The following is a 22191-nucleotide window of genomic DNA, read 5'->3' as shown; positions in this document are numbered from 1 at the left end:
TAAAAATATTTTTAAAATATAAATAAAAAAAGATATTTGATTGTTAATTTACCTATATATAAATATATTTAATATTAAAATTATGAAATAATAATATTTCTATATACAAATATATTAAAAAATTAATAAAAATATAAAAATAATAAAATCAAAATATAAGTACTAATAATTTATATTTTCTTATAAAAACATAAAATAATAAGATAAAAATATATGTACTAAAATTAATATTTTTTATATAAAAAATAATGATAAAATCATTAACTAACTTCATCTTAAAAACATTCAAAAATAAGTTCTCCTTATTCATTTTCATATTCTCTTATTCTATCTTCAGTTTTTAATTCATTTTATTCAATAGTTTCACTATTATCAAGAGAATTATCTTTAGGATGGAACATATGAGCACATAAATCAAGAATTGTTTTCTTATCGATTTCAGCTGCTTCATTTTCTATTCATAAAATTTTTATATAAAAATATATATGATAATATATATATATATATATATATATATATATATATATATATATATAATTTTTTTATATATAAAAATATTAAATTATATTATTAATAATATTACCACTAGTGTTAATTTAAGAATAATATTCAACAAAATCAGAAATTCTTTCAATGAAATTACATTAATCCATTTATTATTAGAAGCTATCTTTTGATAAATAAGACAAACAAATAAGTATATGCATAAGAACTGAAACTGGTATATTTTCTCTCATTAATTTTAGTAAAGATTCCATAAACTAATAAGTATAATCAGGATGTTATTCAAAATATTATAAAGTATAATTAGTATGAGTGATATTTGCAAGCATTGCGGATGCAAAATCAAGACAAAAGACATGAATTTTTTAATTAATAGACTTTTTTACTAAACTAACAACCCAATTAATCATATCTTATTCTACCAAGACAGGAATTATACTTTCTTTTATTGAACATTTTTAAAGTATTGCTAAACAAAATCTTTAAGTTACACTTCCATTTTCCTATTCTTTTAAAACCTTTTTTTTTATTAAAATAAAAAATAAAAAATTTAAATAAAAAAACAAAAAATTAAATAAAAAATATTTTTCATTTACTTTAATAATTCTTTCAATAATAGTATATTTTTCATTATAAACTAAATATTCTACTCCTCTTAAAGTCGAAGAAACTACACTAATAATACTAGTAATAGCATGTTTAAGACTTTAGTTATTAATATCAATAATTTAAAATACAAAATCGAACTTTTCAGTAGCTTCAATATTAAAAATATCATTCCTAATTAATTCATATACTAGATTTTTTCTTAATTCTGGGGCTATTTATAAAGCATTTACCCTTAAAGATAGAAGTACTTCAATCATTCCGTCTATATTTCTATCCGAAAAGTGCTTTTGGAGTTTTGTTTTGTGTTCTTGCATTACTGTTTCAGTAAAGAGCTCATCTCCTTCCGGTTTTCCTTCATTTATTATTACTTTATGATATTTTCCAAGTTGGATTTTATAATTTTCAAGAGTTTCACTTAAATTCTCATTTTAGGCAGATTCTTTTAAAGAATGTAAAATTTGTAATAAGTTTATTGATACAGAAAATATTTAACGTCCGGCTTATAATATTTATTAATATTTCTTATTTTAAGCTTTCATGTCTTTTTCTAAATTTAATTCACGTTTAGATTATTTATTGTCACCTTTTAATAATTAGTATAAACGAGGAAGATCTTCTGGACGGGATGATTATTATTACTATTATTTTACTACTTTATTTATTACTTGTTTAGATTTTAATTCGGCTTCGAAACAATCTAGAGTATTGTTAAGTCCTAAGTATTATAGATATTCTTTTATGTATTTATTTACTTCATTACAGTCTGGGAGATTTTACATTTTTTTTTTTTTTTTTTTGGTTATATATATATATATATATATTTTTTTTTTTTTTTTTTTTGAATATAATTTATAAATAAATATATATATTTTTTTTTTTAATAATAAAAAAAAAAAATTTAAAATAATATATATTAATTATAAAAAATAAATAAAAATATATATATTAAATTTTTTTTTTTTTTTTTTAAAAAAAAAAAATATATTAAGATAAAAATATATTTTATTAATATCATTTTTAAATTTTTAAATTTTATTATTAAAATAAAACAGAAGATGTTTAATCTTTTACTAATTAATTAGATATGTTAATTTATTTTATTAACGAATATTATTTACTTATATGTTTTTAAATACTATCTTAGGCATAATCATAATTATTCTTTACTTTATTAAGTTAATTTTGGAAATATTATAAAAACTAAAAATTATTTTCAAAGCAAGTATTTTTATTATTTTAAATTTAATTATTTTACTATTCATAATTATATTATTTTTCTTATTATTAAATTAATTAATTAAAATTCTAATATTCTTTCTAGGCTTTCTCCAATTATCTAAATAAAAAAACACCATTATAAACATAATTCAGCCAATCAACTAAATCTACTAAATAATCGCCACATTTTGGATTTTCTAAATATTCAATAAGATCAGGATTATCTTTTACTTCTTCAATTTTTTCCAATTATTAATCAGTTAATTTACTCATATCGAAATTAGCTAATCTAGAAAGAAAATCAGCAGATGCATCTTCATTTAAAAGAATTTTATATTTAAATTCTTTCCAAGGAAAATTCTCTAAAATTAAATTATTATCTTTATTACTTTCATTGGTACTTATTAAATTGTTACTAATGTAAATAAAATAAATAATATTATATTTATAAATATATATATAAATTTATATTTTTTTTAAATATAAACTTTAAATTATATCATCATATTTTATTTCTTTTTTATATTATTTTAAATTATATTATAAAAAAAAATATAGTTTATATTTCTTTATTATTTTTTTATTTATAATAAAGAAAATTATAAAAATTATAAGAAATTTTTTTTTAAAAAAAAATTAATATATATATATATACTTTTTTTTATGTTCAAAATAAACTAATTCCTTAATAATTGACATTAAAAGTTCTATTGGCAATTTTCCTTTAATGTTTAAACTTGCTAATGCTTCAGTATTTATTTTTGAAACACTTTCCTTTATAGAACTTTCCAAAGAAAATACCAACTATTATTTTTATTGAACTTCTTTTTATAATTTTTTAATTTATATTCTTCTTAATTATTGTTTAAATAATTATTATTATTATTATTATTATTATTATTATTATTATTATTATTATTATTTTATTTTATTATTTACCTTTATAATTCTTAATCACTTTATTCTTATATTTAAGATATATTTTTATTTGATATATTATTATATAATATCTCTGTCATTTTTGGTAATTAATTTTTAAATATTGTATTTTTTCACCTATAAAATCGCTAATTTAATTTATATTTTTAATAGATTTATTAAGTTGTCTTTTTAACTAATATATCGTTTTGTCTAAAGATTATAAATGAAGCTTATCTATTTATTTTATTAATTTTTCTGATCTTTTTTATTCTTTATAAAACTCATTTTCTTCATGATTTTCATATTATTCTGAATAAATTGAATCTTATAATAAAAATTCAGATTTAACTTCTGAACTACTTATTTCATCAGTAAAATCTTTGATTTCTTAATCATCTTATTCTTGTACATCATTTTCTTATTCTTCCTCTACATCTACATCTTTAGATATATCAATATGTTGATATTAATTTTATTAATCTATATCAAAAATATTAATATTATTTATGATTTTAATTTCTTGATAATAATTACCTAAATGAATATTAAAATTATTAGTGTTATCGCTGTTTTATTTATTAAGATTTTCTTAAAAATTTGAAAAGTTTTACATATATTTACAATTTTAAAATAAAAAAATTATTAAAAGAAAGTTTAAAAAAATATAAAAATGAATATATATATATATATATATATATATATATATATATATTTATATATTATAATTTAATTATTAAATTTTAAAAAAATATAATTTATATTATATTTTTACATTTTTTTATTTTATTTTAAATATATATTAGGTCTTTAATTTTATTTTATATTTAAAATTATAATTTTATTAAATAAATTTTTTTTTTTTTATTTTAAATTTTTATTTTTTTTTATAAAAATTATTTAAATAAAATAAAAAAATAAAAAAAAATTATATATTTTATTCTTAAAATTAAAATATTTTATATTTATTATATTTATCTTTGATTCCAAAAAATAAATTTTTTTATTATATTTAATAGGAAGAATTATTTAATACATTCAAACCTAAAAGATATCATTATTTTTTTCATTAAATATGTTATTATAATTATTATTATTATTATTATTAATAAAAAAGTCAAAGTTATTAGATAAAAATTAATTATTATAGACATTTTATGAATAAGAATTATTTGAAACATTTTAAAATTTTTCCTATTATAAATTAAAATCATTTTATTATTTATAAATATTAAAATCATTAAAATATTAAAATTTCATATTGTTTTAAAATTCTTAATTTTGTTATGCTTGTAAATTGTATTACTATAATTATTATTACTATTACTATTACTATTACTATTACTATTACTATTACTATTACTATTACTATTACTATTACTATTACTATTACTATTACTATTACTATTACTATTACTATTACTATTACTATTACTATTACTATTACTATTACTATTACTATTACTATTACTATTACTATTACTATTACTATTACTATTATTATTATTATTATTATTATTATTATTATTATTATTATTATTATTATTATTATTATTACTAATAAAATTTATTTTATTTTTATTTATCTAATCTTTCTATTTGCTTTATTATTTATTATTTTTAAAATAAAACTTAATTATAATGATGAGAAATAATATCATTTGTACTACTAGAATTATTATTATCTTCATCTTTTTTAAATATAATTTTAAATTTTTCATCGATTATATTTTCTTCCTTTATTTAGATTTATTATATTTAGTGTTTTGACTTATGAAATTTCGTTTTTAAATGTTATTTTAATTATCCTAGAGTTAAAAACTTTTTATCACAATTCTAATAATGACAGCAATATTAATTATTATTTATATGCTTTAAAACATGATAACGTAAAGCTGCCTTACTTCCAAAGCGTAATTCACATTCTTTACAATTATATGGTTATTATTTAGTATGTATGTGCTAATGTGTCTTTAATGCATCTTATCTTTTAAACTTTTTAGTACAGTTTTTACATTAGAATGGTCTGAAGTCACTATGTGTTATTATATGACGCTTAAAATGTGATTCATAAAGGAATTTTAATTTACATTATTTACATTAGAAATTCATTTTTAATTTTTGAATGTTGCTTTAGTTTATATTTTTTAAGATTGTGTTATTTGTAAATGGTTTAAATAATTTTTTTATTTTGTTTTATTTTATTTTATTTAAAAAATTTATATATAAATATTTTTATTTTTATAAATTAATTTTATTTATTTTATTTTATAATTAATTTTATTATTATTTATTTTTATAATATTATTTTTCAAAATATTACCTTGTTTAGCATTTTTATTTTTTGTGGATTTTAATATTTATTTTATTATTTCTAAATAATTAATTTATTATATTGAATTTTTGTTTATATAATTAAATATAAAATATATTTAATATATAATAATAAATAATTTTTTAATAGAATAAATATTTTCAAATTTATTTAATTTTAAATAAAGTCTAAATTACCTTATAATTATATATTTTTTTATAAATATTAAATAACAAAAGAATTTCATAATAATAAATAAATATAATGTTTATTTTAAATAAAAGAATACTACTATTTTTATTTAATTTTTTTGTACTTTTTTATATTTTTTTTATTTTTTTCATATATAAAATTTAAATATTAATTTATATAAGATAAATTATAATAATACTTATATTATTTCACATTTTTTTTTATGGATTTACATTTTATTTATTCTTTTTTAATTAAAACAAAAATTAGTTAAATTTAAAAACAAAACAAAAATTATCTCAAACAAAAAAAAACTAAACAATAATTAAATCATTTTTAATAAATAAAAATACGTAAATAATATAATTTTTTTATATTAAAAAAAAAAAAAATTTAATAAATCTTTATATAAAAACAGAAAAAATATAAATGAGATAATTACGGAGGCAAATATAAAAAAGCTTTTTTGTAGGAGCTGTAAAAATAAAAGATGGTTTATTTATAGGAGACGAGTATTCTATTAAAGTAAAAAAATATATTGTATTAACTAAAAATATATTATTAATAAAAAGGATAATCAATTTTTAGATATAAATAAGATTAGCTTAATAGTAAATTGTGCAGGAAAAAAAATAGCGAATCGTAAAATAAAAAACCTCAAATACATAACATTTAATTGGTAAGAAACCGATCGTTAAATATTATTTGAAAACTAATAATAAATTGAAAATTTAGTAAATTTTATAAAATAAGGAGACGAAAGTGGCGAAGGAATTTTAATTTTATCTGAAAAAGGAATAAATAGATGTGTTTGTGCATTATTAACTTATTTTTTGTAAGAATATAAATGGACAATAAATAAATCTATGTAATATTTAAATGTAAAACGTCCAGGAATAAAATTATAATAAAGTTTTCTATAATAATTAATGAATATGGAAAAATAAATATAAACAGTAAATAATGATTGGGAGAATTTTACAAACGAATATGATTTATTAATTAAAAATACATATATAAATTCACAAACAATATATACTTAATAAAATATAAATTTATTTAAGCGTAGTAACATAAGTAAAAATAATAGTAATATATAAACTAGTTAAACAACAAAAATAAAATGGGCTGACTCTGATGGAAAAAATTAAATAAAATAATATTTTGGAATACCAAGTAATAAAAAAATAATTTTAGAGTTAGTAATGTAAAGAAAAATGTTAGCAGTATATAATTAAATAACTAATAAGTACAACAAAATCAATAACTATAATAATAATAATAATAATAACAAAACCATTAATAGTAAGAATAGCAATAAAAATAATAACAACAACAATAATAATAATAACAACAACAATAATAATAATAATAATAATAATAATAATAATAATAATAATAATAAAATAATATTAATAATTTAAATAATTTATCAGAAAATAAAAAAAGCAGTAAACATTTTATTGCATCTTCTTTGAAAGTAAATATTTACAAAAGTATATTTTGCTTTTTTTTCTATAACTCATATTTAAAAAATAGTCATTCTATCCTTTTTAATATGGAATTTTTCACTATATAATTTAATATTTAAAAAAATTTATTTATTAATTTTATAATATAATTTAAAAATAATTGCTTAATGTTTTATTTAAATTTTTTTAAAAAAAGAATTCTAATAAATATTTTGATAAAATAACTGGTTTAATAGTTGATCCTCCTTTATCTGAATTATAAAAATAAAATGAAGATAAAATTTAAAATAATGATAATATTTAATCTAATAAAAATGATATTTTATAAAGATGTCCAGAACTTTAAATAAATAATGTAATAAATATTTGAATTTTAAATAAAAAAATAATACTTATTCATATAAAAATAGTCATATTTACAAGAAAAGTCATCCCCTTTAAAAAAAAGCAAAGATATATTTTAATAATAAACAATTGAAAGTTAAATAAAGAACTCATTTTTTAATGATCATAAAATCAATAAAAGCTAAAGTCCCTAATTAGTTCATTCTAATAAACTTACAGGTTATTCATATGGATAAAATAATTTCAAAATAAGACTTTCATCAGTTGATTTTGTGAAGTAAAGTAAATATTTTTCTCTTTTTTTTAAAAAAAAAATTTAACAATTTTTTTATAGATAAAGTTAATCTATTTACAGTTTCATCTAATAAAAGTAGTTTTATTACTAATAATTAGTTTGTTTTACAAAACATAAAAATAAATAATAACAAAATGGTTAATAATTTCTTAAATATAAATCCAACATGAAATATAATAAAAATTTTTAAAAAGTGATTTTGTATCATACTAATAATATTATTGATTTATCCATTTTTTAATCATTTCTATAATTAAAATATAAAAATATTTAAATAACTATATATAAATAAACTTAATTTATATAATTTTAATATTAATAAAGAATATTTTTATTTTATTTAATTTAAATATATTAAAAAAAACCATAATTTTAATACAAAATTTTTATTTTATAAATTTAATAATATTTTTAGTTCATATTATATATTGTAATTTAGAAATAAATAAAAAATATATATTTTGTATTATTTTTATTATAAGGCAAAAAAATTATAAATTATATAAATTTAATCTTAGTATAGAATTATCAATAATGTTTTTATATATTTAAATGATAAAGTAATAAATATATTCAAGTTAAAAAAATAAAATAAATATATAGATATATAAATTTTGAAATAAAATATAAATTATAACTAATTACATAAATTAAATATAAATTATAAAGACTATATATAAAATAAAAAAATTATGTATAATTTAAATAATATATATTTATATATAATATTTATTTTTATTTAATAAATAAAATATATATATATCTATTTATTTATATATTTATATTTATTTATATATATTTATTTCTAATTAATAAATAATTTTTTTTTTTAATAATTTTTCTTAATTATTTTATCTTGTTTTTATTAGAATATTCTTAATTACTTATATTAAAATTTAAATAAATAAAACAAATAATAATTTAATATTAAATCATTATTCAAAATAAAAATTTAAAAAAATATTTAAATTTAAATGTCTTTAAAAACAATTGTAATAACAGGTGCAAACAAAGGAATAGGATATACTTTAGCTTAAAATTTATTAACAAAATAAAAAGGTTATAAAGTCGTATTAGCATGTAGAAATTAAGAATTAGGAAATTAAGCATTATAAAAAATAAAATAATAAAACAATTAAGCAGATGTTGATTTTATTTAGTTAGATTTACTAAATAAAGACAGTATTGAAAATTTTAAAGAGAATTTTGTAAAAAGACATTAAAAATTGGATATATTATATAACAATGCCGGAGTTTATTTTAAAGAACATCCTCTATCAGAAGAATAAGTGCAAAAAACTTTACAAACTAATTTTTATGGAACAGTCTAATTAACAGAATCTTTATTAACAAATATAAATAAATAAGGTCAAATAATCAATATGGGAGCTTCTGTAGCTAAATATTCTCTTATAAAAAATAAAGAAATACATGCTAAATTTTTATATGATAATGATTTTACCAAAAGTAAACTTTTCTATATAGCAAATTCATTCGAAAAAGATGTTAAATAAAGACTCTATATAGAAAAAGGATGGCCTGAAAATATTTATTATATGTCAAAAATATTACTTAACTCTTACACAGGATTATTAGTTAATTATAAAAATATTCATGATAATTAAATTAGAGTATATGGATGTTGTCCTGGATGGGTAATTTAATTTAATTTTATATTGTATTTATCTATTTATTTATTTTAAAGGTAAAAACAGATTTAGGAGGTCCAAAAGCTCCTATGCCTGTTGAAAGATCATTGATAACACCTCTTTATTTACTTGGATTATAAGAATTCTAATAAGAAATTTAGGGTAAGTTATTTTTAAATAAAAAGGTGGTTAGTTTAGAATGAAATGCTTTTGTTTTATCTATTTTAATATTATTAATAATATTTTTATTTAAATTTTTTTTTTTTAGATATATACTTTTTTTATTATGTTTTTTATGAATTAAAAACTATTATATTTAGTATTTATAAATTTAATGTTTTTATTATATTTTTTATATATAAAATTATATTTTTATATATTATAATAATAACTCTAATATCATTTATTATTAATATATTTTTATATGAGTTTTTTATTGAAATAAAATATTTTTTATATGTAAAAATTAATATAAATTTAAATTAATTATTATATTATTTAAAAATTTTCATTTATTTATACATCTCTCCCCCCTCTTTCCGAATTAATTTATAAAATAATAATAAAATAAAAATTAATAAATTTTGTAATACATTTAGTAAAAAAATATATTGGTAGAAGAGAATCAAATAAAGATAAAACCTCACTATTAAAACAATATATATACAAATAATTTAATAAAAATTATTTTTATATTGTTTGAAATTAAATTATTAAGAAAAAAATATCTAAAGATAACTATTCGAAAATATTAGATTTTTTGAAATATAAATATATTTAAAAAAATATATAAATAATTTATATTATCTAAAAATAATACACTAGATAACTATTTTTTAAAATTATTGTTAAATCTTAAAAACTTAATAACTATAATAGTACTTCATAATAATTTAAAAAAATATTTATTTAAGTATTTATATATATATATATATATTTTTTTTTAAATAAAATAAAAAAAAATTCTCATAAATATTTAAAAATAAATTAGATAAATATATTTGTTGAATTTTATATATTTTTATTTTATATACGAAAAGTATAAAATGAATAAAGACTTTAATATTAAACAAATAATTAATTAAAATTATATAAAAAAATTTCAACTAAAGCTGGATAAAATTTAAACGATTTTATTTTATTTTTTAGTTTTATTAATTGCTTATTATATTAATATAAAAAAATGATATTATGTATTAGAGTTTTATGTTTGGTAAAAAGATATATTTCAAAGTAAAAGAGTAGTCTAAATAAAAAATTACTAAAAAATAAAAGATATTTTAGAGTTTTGTAGAAACATATAACTTCTTACTTTAAAATTTAAAAAGTAAATATAATACTGATAAAAATAAATTAAATTAAATAAATTTTCTTAAAGAACAAGTTACTTTACATCCTATAAAAATAAATATATTCCATTTTGTTTTAAATATTTTGTTCTTATTATAATTTATATCTTTATATCTTTATATCTTTATATCTTATATAATATATATATATATATATATATATATATATATATATATATTTAATATAAATTATTAATTTGTCTTATATTATTAATACATTTTTCAAAAATAAAAAAAAGGATATATATTAAAAATAAAAAATAAATAAAAAAATTTATTTTTTGATTATTAAATATATTCGAAAAATTTTTATATAAATATATATATTAATATATATATATTTAAATATATATAATATATATAATATAATTATTTTTTTTCTTTTTTTATATAATTTATATATATATATATATTTATTCAAACTAAATTTTTCAATTTAACATTTATATTAACTTATTATTTGCTCTTTTATAAATTTTCTTCTTATTTTTTTTTATTTAACTCTTCTTCTATTTAAGCTTATTCTTATAAAGCATTCCATTAAACAATAGAATTTTCTAAATTTTAAACTTATTCTTAAATCTGACTATTAAGGAATCTATTTATAGTTTCCCATAAAGGTTTTACAATCATTTTTATAAACCCTGCCTCATTTTTTGCATAAATATGCATTTTATCAAGATCTTTAAGATAAGCAGTTTATTAAATACCTTTTTTCCCTCTTCTAAATACTAATTAATGATAATTATAAAAAATATAATAAAATAAATACTTAATCACTAAATTCTTTATTAACTAAAACACTCCATTATCTACTAATTTCAAATACTTAAGCAGAATGATGGAAATCGGAAGTATGAGTAAGAATACCAGTTAAAATATTAATATCTTTTTCTTCAAGTTTAGAAATATCTTTTTTTTCCTCACCTTCTAAAAACTCTTATTAGAAATCTTTTAAATAAACAAAATGTTTGCTCATATCTGTAGCCAATATATTATTAATTAGATATTTTCGTATTAATTAAACATTTTAAATAGTTAAATTCTTAAATATATTTGCACTGTTCTCCCTTAATATTTTAAACGTACGAGCTATATGGTGTTATTCTAATACACTTTAATCATTATATCTGATAGCCAATTTACTCATAGTATTTACTTCAAAAGCGTTTGTCCTTCCTCTATGAGCTACATCATGACATAAACCTCCAAAAACTAAACTAAATTCTTAAACTTCATTTAGATATTTATTTGCACTTTATAAATTTAAATATATATAAAATCATATAAATAAATCTTACTCTGTAATACAACCTAATAGATAGCATCCATGCATAACCATAATAGCATGATCAAAATTATGGAAAGGATTACTTCTTTTATTATATTTGTGTCTTAATTTATATATAAAAGTGATAAATTCTTATATTGGAATTTCGAATTTTTCAAAATATTTTCTTTTAAAAAATAAATGCCATATTATTTTCATTTTTTATTATTAATCATATTTCCAAATATTTATTTTAAAATTATCTAATTCTTCGCTTAATTATTAATTATATTTGAAATCGTCAGGTTTTAATAGGATTTCGCTTTAATTTAATTACTCATTATTATTATTGTTTGAATTTAAAGTTACTTTTCGAACTAAAAATAATCTATTCAAATAGCTTTCTCCATTTTATCTTTTATTAAATATTTTTATTTGTTTGTTTTTTATATAAAAAATAAATAAATACGCGTTTACTAAAGATTATATGTTTCTCTTAATATTTAAATCTCCAGGAGAATTTAATTTTTTTAAATAAAGGGCTTTTTATTCTTCCACTACTTTTCTTTATTCATTTTAAGATAAAAATTCGACAACTGTAGAATTTTTAGCTTCATTATCTTACAAAATTATCTTTTTTTTATTTAATTTTTATTTTTTTTATTATATAAAATTACATTTTTTGATTCATTTGCTGTAAAATAATTTAGTTTATTTTTTATTTTAGTATTTTAAGTGCTTTTATTTTTTAGAATTGGTGATTATACTTTCTTATCTTGTTTCTTTTATTCTTAATAAATATCTTAAATACTTAATTTTAACTATTTAATTTTATAGCTCAAACTGGCTTAACAAACAATTTGGTATTAAACCGAAGTATTGTTTTCAGAATTTAGTTATCCATAATTTTAATAAAAGTATTAATTTTTAATTAGATAACTTTCTTTTAACATTTATAATAATTCCTAATTATAGGCAAATATTTAATTATAATTTATATTTAGTATATTATTCGAAGTCTCTGTTATATCTATTTTAAATTCAGTTCTTTTTTATTCTATTAAGGAAAAAAAAAAAAAAAAGATTAATTTTTTTTACCTGATTTATTAAGATGGTGCTCTATTTAAAAATATTAAATTTCCTTTTTTATTAAATTCAAAATATAGAACTCGATTATAATTTAAAGAAATCTTATATTAATTAAATTTTTAAAGTTAATTTTGAATTAAATGTTTATGTTTTGAATATATTTATATGATTATCTTTTTTATTTATTTTTTTGTTAATAAAAAATTATTTATGTTTTTACATTTTAAAATAAACTATAATATAATGCCCTCTATATTTGAGTACTATCCATATAAGTAATAAATTTAAATTCATTATTTGTTAATGTTATAATATGAGGTATCAAGACTTAGTTTGAATTTTATTATTCCTAAAAATTATAAGATATTTCTATATAATTTTTTAAATAATTTTTAATACTGTTTAACTTTGATCATAAATATATAATTTAGTTTCAAATAATTCTTCAAAAGATTATTGAAATTTTGTTATCAATATATAATGTTATAATCTCATATAATCTTCAACAATATTAAATAATTTTATTAAGAAAGTGTTTCTTAAAATAAAAAATAATATATAAATTAGATAAAAAGAAATAAAAAAAGAGTACTAATTGATTATTTTTTCGTTTAAAATTTAAATAATAACATCAGAAATAACTCTAAATAACTTCGAAAAATGATTTCCTAATGGATTCCTAAAATATAAAATAAAAAAAAACAAAAATACAAAAAAAATACCCAAATAAAAAGTTAGCAATATTAATGCTATTTTCATCCAGCAAAAAATAAACAAGAAATATTTTGCCGTCAATAACTTTTTTCATGAAATAAACCTAATTCATAATTTCGCCAATAAAGCAATCATTTATAAGCTCTCTTTCTTATTTTCCCAACATATATAGCCTATCTTATTCAAAAACAGACAAATTTTTTTTCAATCTAGATTTTTCCTTAATATCCTAAAAATTATATATACATATATTTTATTTTAAATAAAATTGATGGATTTAACTTTTTTACTCCACTAGCAATAGTAATAGAATGTGAACTAAACAAAGAAATACTAGAATTTTCTATTTAAGCAACTTCAAAATTATAAATTTTAAAAATAGTTTTAAGAATCGATTTTATAAAATTAAGACAAGTACATAAATTTAATTCCTAAATACAAGGCAAAATAAGGAATTTTTAAATATCATAAATAATACTTTTTAGCTTTTTGTATTTAAAATTAATAGAAGAGAGTATGTTTTGATGAATTTCATCTGATTTTTTTCTTTATATAAAAAAAGAAATTTAAAACAAAAAAAATAAGATAAAATAATACAATAAATATAAAAAACTTGTCTGGGGAAAGTAAATTTAAAATAAAGTTTAAAGGTAAATCATTAGCATCATCTTTATACTTATTCCATTAAATAGTAAATACTTTATTAATATTAGAATCTCTTATCGAATTCTTTTTTTAACTAAGCGTTTTATTATATAAATTCCCGAATTATCTTTAACCTGGTTACTCTATATTTGATACTTCTTTTAATTTATCGGAATTCGTTTAAGTTTTTGGAGTTTCGCAGTTAATATTTGTATCATTTTTAGATTCGGATTTACAGTTTTTGTTTTTCATAAAATGCAATAATCCTTAAAACAAAAAATGATACTTATTATCATTAAATGTTTATTCAGTTTCTTTTTCGTATTTTTCTTAAATCTATACAAATTCAGGATTACCACGTACAGATTAATCTAATAATACTGTTTCTTCTTCAAAAGATATTCGATTATTTTAACGAAGAAGAGATATAAATTCTCTGATATTTGGTTAAAAACATATTTTCTATGGGTTAGATTAAGACTTGGTTTCCAATAATTTTAGATTAAGCATTTTTTTTTACAATTGCTTATATTTTTAATAAGAAAAAAAAATATTTTTTATTGAGTTTTTATTTAGAAATAAAATTAAAATTTATATTTAAAGCAAATATTTTTATTTATTAATTTTATAAAATTAAAATCATAATATTAAAAATTATTTTTTTTAAAATAAATTAAACACAATATCTACTTTTCTCAAAAAAATAAAACTAATACATATATATATATATTTAATCATGTTTCTTCTTATATATATATAAATTAAATATTCAAACACAATTCTTCTAACTTTTCTAAACCCTGATTCTTGGCACAATATGCATCGAAATTAACTCTTAAATCATCTATTTAGCCGCATAAGGCATCATAATCTACACAATTTTCGCTTTATCTTTTTTTTTATCTAAATCTAAGCATCTTTTACATACATAGTACTCATTTTCTAAATCCGCAACAGCAATAAGCCCACATTCTGAGCAAATATGTACTCTATAAGAATCACTTACACTAAAAGTTCTCTCTTATAAAAATTTACTTGTTCCATGTGAAATAATACAATCTCTTTCCATTTCACCGAATCTTAATCCTCCTCCTTTTCCTCTTCCATGTGTTGGTTATCGTGTAATAGCCACTACAGGTCCTCTTGATCTTGCGTACATTTTATCTTCTACTAAATGTCGTAATCTTTAATAATATGTAGGTGAAAAATATATTGGAGTATTTATTTTATTTCCAGTATAAGGATCATATAAAATTTCGTTCCCATATTTTTGATAGCCTTTTTCTTATAATTCCTTAGCTGTTTTTTCGAAATTTCCTTCTTAAAAAGGCGTAGCGTCTCCAAATCCCCCTTTCAAACAGGCCAATTTAGAATGTAACCCTTCTATCATATGCCCTATAGTCATTCTTGATGGAATACAATGCGGATTTATTATTAATTCAGCCTAAATTCCTTCTATATTAAATGGCATGTCTTCACCTCTTATAGTCATTCCTACTGTCCCTTTCTGTCCATGTCTAGATGCGAATTTGTCACCAACTTAGGGAATTCTAGAACATCTTATTTTGACTTTTACGAGGTAAAATCCATCTTTATCTTCTGTCAAAATTACATTGTCTACATAACCTATTTCTGATCTTTTTGACACTAAAGATATATCTTTATATTCCTTTTATAATTATTCTATTTTATCTATATCTTAGCCTTCTTTTTCGATTATTTATACTACTTTGCCTACTAATACATCTTAACTTATTACTTATGTTCCTGGAGCTATTTTCATATAATTATATATATATATTTTTTTTAACAAATTAATATATTTTGTTACGAATAATTCCATCATAATCTAATTTAAGAAAAGAAGAATGTTATTAAATAAATGTTTTCTTATAATCTGGTATACAAATAGTTTCCCTTATAGGTTACTTTCCCATTTCTTCATTTCTTTAGGCAGTCTTATAAGTTCTGTAAAACGATGACCTAAAAAGTCCTCTATCAATAGCACTTTAATTAACAATAAGAGAATCTTCTTAATTAAATCCTGTAAAACAAGCTATTGCTACAATAGCATTAATTCCAAAAGGCATTTCTACAGAGCTATTATAATAATTAGATCTGCTAAAAGTTAAAGGAACCTACGGATAATACAAAACATGAGCAAGTGAGTCATATCTAAAGAAAAAATTAGTAGCATTTAAACCTATTTAGTAAAAAATAAAATAATAAAAAAAGTTATACATATGTATATATATATAAACCTATTGACTATTTTCCCATAGCAGATTAAAGTGTATTCCTAGGCCCTTAATTATGATGACAAAATGGTATAATAGAAGCACAAACACCCAATATCATAGAAGGATGAATTTCACAGTGTGTAAAAGGCAAATTCTATCTGCTTTTTGGCGGAAAATAAAAATCATTTATATCAATACCTATCATTGATATTTCTTCTTCTTCAACATCTAAATATTCAATAAATCCATTTAAACAATAATTCGAAAATCTCTTTTCTTAAACATTCTTATTTATAAGTTTAAGATTTTCTTTATTTATAAATAATTTTCTATTTCTAGCATTTTCAACTACAAAAAGAGGTCTCATACATCTTCCAGAATCAGTATAAATTCTAATAAATATATATATATACATATATATATATATATATATAATATATATATATATATATATATTATATTTATATTTATATTTATATTTATACTTATATTTTAATTTATATATATATTTATATATTTTTTCTTTTTAAAAAATAACCTTATTTCTTTATTAATAACATCTCTTACAACTGAAATATCTTTAAATTCTTGTTTTTTTCTTCTATATTTTTTAAATAATTCTATTAAATCTTCTGGATCTTTACAAAATCCAAACCAATTTCCATTAAAAAAAACTTTATTCATTCCTGCAATTTCCTCTACATTAATTTAAGTTATATCAAAAACCTAAACTGCGCTTTCCAAAAATTCCAAAATTTACAAATTATCCCTTTCTTATAAACCTAAAGAAACCTAAGTCATAAAAGCCATATTTTTAATCATCCCAATATTTTATCCTTCCGGAGTTTCTGCAGGACAAATCATTCCATAATGACTATTATGTAACTATCTAGGCTTAGTTTATTTCGAAATTTACCTTTAAGGAGCTGTTACTCTTCTCATATTAGATAATGTAGCAAAAAAGCAAGTATCTCTTTTCAATTATTAGGAAACTCCAGTCCTTGCAACTTCCCCATCAGCAGTAACTCCCCAGTTTCCTGTTGCAATTGCAGCTTTTAAGGCATCAGAAATAATTTTATGATCAAAGATGTCATTTTTTAGTGAAAAGCAAGCATTTGAATCTCTAAAAATCTTACTGAATTTCTCCTATAGCATCATTTTCCCTCTTTTAATAAATTAACTAACCCTTTCTTTAAATAATTAACTTAAAAGATTTCCTGAAATATCCATTCTTTTCTTCCCATAATGATCCCTATCATCTTCAATGCATTTATTATTTGCTGCATTAAGTAATTTTTTAATCATATAGCCAACAAAAAAGGCTTTTTAATGCAAAGATTTCTCATCTTACCCAATATGCGGCAAAAGATAATAATTAAGTATATTTTTAGCCGCTTTAACAGCATCTTATTTTCCAATATTTTTCGAAGAAGCCAAAACTCTTAGTCCTATGTAATTTAAAGCGGAATTTACACTTTTTACTTTAGAGCATAAAAGTAATGAGTCTCTTAAAAGTTCCATTTAAGTCTAATTTTCTCTAGATTTTATATCATGGAATATATATTCCATAATTTATCGATCTTTAATTATATTTAAAGCTTTGAAAAGAATGAACATTGGAATATCATCGCTTATATATTTACTTCGCCAAAACAACTGTATTTCTTCATTTTTTTTCTTCATTTTTATAATAAATTTAGATTATATGCCTGTTATTTTTCCGCATATTGATCTTATCTTATTTTTTAATATAAATAAATAAATATATATATATATATATTTATTTTTAATATCCAAAAAAAAAAAAAAAAAAAAAAAAAAAAAAAAAATATAAACTTCAGCAATCCAAGGAATTCTATCATCATTTTATTTAAAAACATAAATAAAATTATAAGCCATTCTTTCTTAAGCTATTATAACTTTCTCCTATCCTTTTATTATAAAATACCCACCTTAGTCATGTTTACACTCTCCGGTTTAAATTCTTTATTGTAAACTAAGACCATGTAAGCTACATTATTTAGATTAAACCATAGCAGGAATATGAGCTAAAGTTATAACATTTTTATTTGGATCTACTAAATTTTTAACATCTAATTTACCTGTTTCTGGATTAAATGTTTCTTTTACTAATTTTATAGGGATTTTTATTTCTAAAGAATAATCTAAATCACTTATTCTTGCCTATGTAGGAAATATTCTTTAATTATAAGCTTATTATTTTTATTATAAAAAAAAAACCAAATTATTTAAAAATAATTTTATTTTATTTTTACATATATCAGTGTTATTATTTTAGTTTAAACGATAATTATATTTTGTTGGACATGGAGCTTTCTATGGTTTTTCAAAAGAAACAATATACTAAGTATTTTCAAAATCTAATTCATTGTTTTATTTTAAAGAATACTTGTTTTAGGGTTTTATGCGAATTTTTTATTCTTCCATTATCTAAGGAATTGATTATATAAAATTATCATATGAATTTATTTATTAAGTACAAAGATTATTTTCTTGAAAGTATGAGTCTATTATATTCCAACAGTCTTAATAATCAATATTATCTTTCAATACTTTTCTTTTATTCATTTTATAATAAAATTATAGGTTTTCTATATATTTATAATTAATATTTATATATATATATATTTAAGCTAAAAAAGATAATATAATTGTTTTGAGAAAATTTAATATATTTTTACTCTAAATTTTAGCTCAAATTATTATATATTATATTTTATTATTAAAAAATATATAATATTTTTGTTATTATATAAAATTAAAGTTTTTTTTTTCAGTATAAATTTTTTGTTTTTTTTTGTTTAAAAAAAAATAGTAAAAATTAAAATATACATATATATATATTTATAAAATTTCATAAAAACTTTTTTAATTCTTTTATATTTTCTTCAATTCTTTTATTAAGATTAAAAATATTAGTCTATATTTTTCCACATTTAACAAATTCATTAAATGCAAGTTAATATTTTTCCTATTTTTTATAACTCATAGCAACCCAATAACATGAATGATGATATAAATAATTAAATTTTCCATCTTAAATTATATTAAAGCAATCTTAATAAATATAATAAACATATAAAACACCATCAATCTTTTCCAAAATATAATTAATTCCAATAATAATTAAAACACAAGAACAAATTTCTACAAAATCTTCAATCTTATTTAAAGTATTTATATATTATTAAATAATACCTAATTAAATATTCAAATTAGAATCAGAGATTTTACATAGATCTTTAGAAAAATAAAACATTTCAAATTGAATTAAAAAGCTTTTTTTTTTCCTTAACAAAAGTATTTAAATTAATTTATAAATTTCTTAATCTAAATAACTTTTATCATTACCTTCCTAAATTTCATATATAGTTTAAGATAAAAAACACCAAAAATTGAACTTTTGGCTTTCCTCTTCTCTTAAATAGCAAACTCCAATAATAAATGCAATTCTTGATATATGAAAAAGTTTTATTTTTATTTCGTTTTTTTTTTCTAATTTTTCAAATTAAATTCTAAAATCTTCCTCCTTTTTTAATATTTTTTTTAACCTCTTTTTGTTTAAACATCTGAAATCAAAACCCAAAACTATTAGTTTTTCATATATTTCCTAGGCTTTCTTAAATTCTAATTCTACAAGGAAATATTAGCCTAATTCAAACTCTAAAAAATATGGTTATATTCCAAAATTTAATGCATATTATATAGCTTAATTTATACATTTTATAGATTATTAAGCCTTTTTTTTATATAAATAAATATATATATATATATATTATAAATATATAACTTAAGCAATTCTATAAAAATAAATAGCCCTAATCCAAAAATAAAAAATAGGGGATTAATAGTTATTAGAAAAATAGCTTTTAATAATATTAGAAGCTTCATTTATATTAGACTCTCCTTCAACAAAAAAAAAGAAAATAACAATTTTAGCAAAATTAGATTTTATATGTTAAGAAAGAATACATTATTATAAAAATTAAATACCAATTTATTTATTAAATGTAATACCTAATAACTCTAATATTTTGCTGAAAAATCTAGGCATTAAATGTAATGCTAATTAGAATATTCCTTTGATTAAATAAAGCCGATTTTAAAATTCTAAACTGCATTTTTATTTTTTTTAAAGGCTTTGTATTTATAATAAATAAACACGAGCCTAATTTATATAAGAAATCGCATTTAATTTATTGTTTTATAAAAAACATAATACACCTAAAGTCATATTTGATTCACATTATGTTATTTTTTTTTCTAATAAAGAAATACCTTTTAAACTTTCTATATTTTAGATTAAGTATTTATATTTTGTTTATATATTTTCTATGTGTCTATTAATATTATATAATTTAAATATAATAATATATGATATTTATATTTTTTATATTTATTTTTTACTATAATTCTCCTGTAATAAATAATAAAATTAAATCTATTTCAACATGATATAGAATGCTATTTTAAAAAAATTAAATTAAATATTCTGCCTTTTAAAATTAAGAAGTCCAAATTAATTAAATAAAAATTTAAAAATATTTTTCAGTATCTTAATCAATATCATTTTAGTTTAAAGTTAATACAAAATCAAAAGAACATTATTAATCGATTTTTTTCGATTCAATTATTTTTAATTATTATTAAAATTAACTATTATAATTCAATATATTAAAATTATTTTTACAAAACTGCCCCTAATTAAAATATTTATCTACTTATTCACTTACTTTATTATTTTCGGAAACTGATAATAAAGTAATAGAAGAGGTAAAATCTTCTTACAAATCATCAAATTTTTTACAAGAAGGATGTTCTTCTATCAATATATCTTCTTTGCTTTATAATAATGGTTTTTTTTTTCTTTTATTATCTAAAAGTTGTTCTAGTTAATCATTTGAGGAAAGTTTATAAAATTATTGGTATTAATTTATACACTTAGAATTATTATTAAATTATGACGACATATTTCTCACTACTTCTCTTTTTATATTAAAATTTAATACTTATTTCTTAAATAGTCCTGGAGGTTAATCATCTATCTCTTCATCCTAATCTTATTTATTATATAAAATTTTATATTATTTTTATTTTATTTTTTACAATTATCAAAAGATAAAATATTCTATTTTATTTTTATTTAATTTATTATTGAATTTTTAGTTTACATTTATTTATATAAATCATTATTTTCTTCACCACATATTTCTTCTATTTCGAATTCTTAATGTGATTTTCGATTTGGAAATAAATTATATTCCTCTAAACTTATTAATGTATTATTTGTTATTGTTTATTATTCTGATATTGTTTCATATTTACTAGATTAGTATTATCTTTTGAA

At 17.2% G+C, this 22191-nt stretch overlaps 4 protein-coding genes across 4 annotated transcripts, besides 33 other annotated features; 1 reads left to right on the top strand and 3 right to left on the bottom strand. All coding sequences in view use genetic code 6, as the record gives it.

The window, feature by feature from the left end:
- Positions 1–25: part of a microsatellite that runs on past the window's edge.
- A 100-nt stretch (positions 26–125) lies between these two features.
- Positions 126–249: a microsatellite.
- Positions 250–257: 8 nt separating this feature from the next.
- IMG5_191980 (hypothetical protein) lies at positions 258–1892 on the bottom strand (the record flags this gene model as incomplete). Its single annotated transcript, XM_004025060.1, has 3 exons — positions 258–454; positions 584–1022; positions 1101–1892. 3 exons carry the CDS (start codon positions 1890–1892, stop codon positions 258–260), a joined length of 1428 nt encoding a protein of 475 aa, XP_004025109.1.
- Positions 480–536: a microsatellite.
- Positions 1034–1088: a microsatellite.
- Positions 1037–1088: a microsatellite.
- Positions 1893–2767: 875 nt separating the features above from the next.
- Positions 2768–2878: a microsatellite.
- A 325-nt stretch (positions 2879–3203) lies between these two features.
- Positions 3204–3267: a microsatellite.
- A 659-nt stretch (positions 3268–3926) lies between these two features.
- Positions 3927–3976: a microsatellite.
- Positions 3977–4088: 112 nt separating this feature from the next.
- Positions 4089–4143: a microsatellite.
- Positions 4099–4140: a microsatellite.
- A 184-nt stretch (positions 4144–4327) lies between the features above and the next one.
- Positions 4328–4357: a microsatellite.
- A 202-nt stretch (positions 4358–4559) lies between these two features.
- Positions 4560–4803: a microsatellite.
- A 663-nt stretch (positions 4804–5466) lies between these two features.
- Positions 5467–5512: a microsatellite.
- Positions 5468–5543: a microsatellite.
- Positions 5474–5561: a microsatellite.
- Positions 5480–5552: a microsatellite.
- Positions 5485–5571: a microsatellite.
- Positions 5504–5559: a microsatellite.
- An 87-nt stretch (positions 5572–5658) lies between the features above and the next one.
- Positions 5659–5697: a microsatellite.
- A 587-nt stretch (positions 5698–6284) lies between these two features.
- Positions 6285–6326: a microsatellite.
- Positions 6327–7024: 698 nt separating this feature from the next.
- Positions 7025–7175: a microsatellite.
- A 317-nt stretch (positions 7176–7492) lies between these two features.
- Positions 7493–7531: a microsatellite.
- A 1035-nt stretch (positions 7532–8566) lies between these two features.
- Positions 8567–8640: a microsatellite.
- Positions 8622–8672: a microsatellite.
- Positions 8673–9249: 577 nt separating this feature from the next.
- IMG5_191970 (hypothetical protein) lies at positions 9250–9719 on the top strand (the record flags this gene model as incomplete). The annotated part of the gene is made up of 2 exons (XM_004025059.1): positions 9250–9522; positions 9573–9719. 2 exons carry the CDS (start codon positions 9250–9252, stop codon positions 9717–9719), a joined length of 420 nt encoding a protein of 139 aa, XP_004025108.1.
- Positions 9720–9824: 105 nt separating this feature from the next.
- Positions 9825–9897: a microsatellite.
- Positions 9898–10965: 1068 nt separating this feature from the next.
- Positions 10966–11004: a microsatellite.
- Positions 10999–11044: a microsatellite.
- A 131-nt stretch (positions 11045–11175) lies between these two features.
- Positions 11176–11233: a microsatellite.
- Positions 11176–11235: a microsatellite.
- A 47-nt stretch (positions 11236–11282) lies between these two features.
- On the bottom strand, positions 11283–12109 carry IMG5_191960 (hypothetical protein; the record flags this gene model as incomplete). Its single annotated transcript, XM_004025058.1, has 2 exons — positions 11646–12109; positions 11283–11596 (listed from the first exon to the last, which is right to left on the bottom strand). The coding sequence occupies exons 1-2, from the start codon at positions 12013–12015 to the stop codon at positions 11283–11285; spliced, it is 684 nt and encodes a 227-aa protein (XP_004025107.1). The 5' UTR covers positions 12016–12109.
- A 3243-nt stretch (positions 12110–15352) lies between these two features.
- On the bottom strand, positions 15353–19412 carry IMG5_191950 (RNA polymerase ii second largest subunit, putative; the record flags this gene model as incomplete). Its single annotated transcript, XM_004025057.1, has 6 exons — positions 15353–16356; positions 16415–16786; positions 16845–17215; positions 17362–18560; positions 18660–19036; positions 19151–19412. The coding sequence occupies 6 exons, from the start codon at positions 19410–19412 to the stop codon at positions 15353–15355; spliced, it is 3585 nt and encodes a 1194-aa protein (XP_004025106.1).
- Positions 17223–17340: a microsatellite.
- Positions 18485–18510: a microsatellite.
- Positions 18619–18652: a microsatellite.
- Positions 19413–22124: 2712 nt separating the features above from the next.
- Positions 22125–22160: a microsatellite.
- Between the last annotated feature and the right edge of the window lie 31 nt (positions 22161–22191).

The sequence above is a fragment of the Ichthyophthirius multifiliis genome (genome assembly GCF_000220395.1).
Source record: "Ichthyophthirius multifiliis unplaced genomic scaffold scaff_1120509251378, whole genome shotgun sequence".
Classification (NCBI taxonomy): domain Eukaryota; phylum Ciliophora; class Oligohymenophorea; order Hymenostomatida; genus Ichthyophthirius; species Ichthyophthirius multifiliis.
This window is presented reverse-complemented; position numbering and strand designations above follow the sequence as displayed.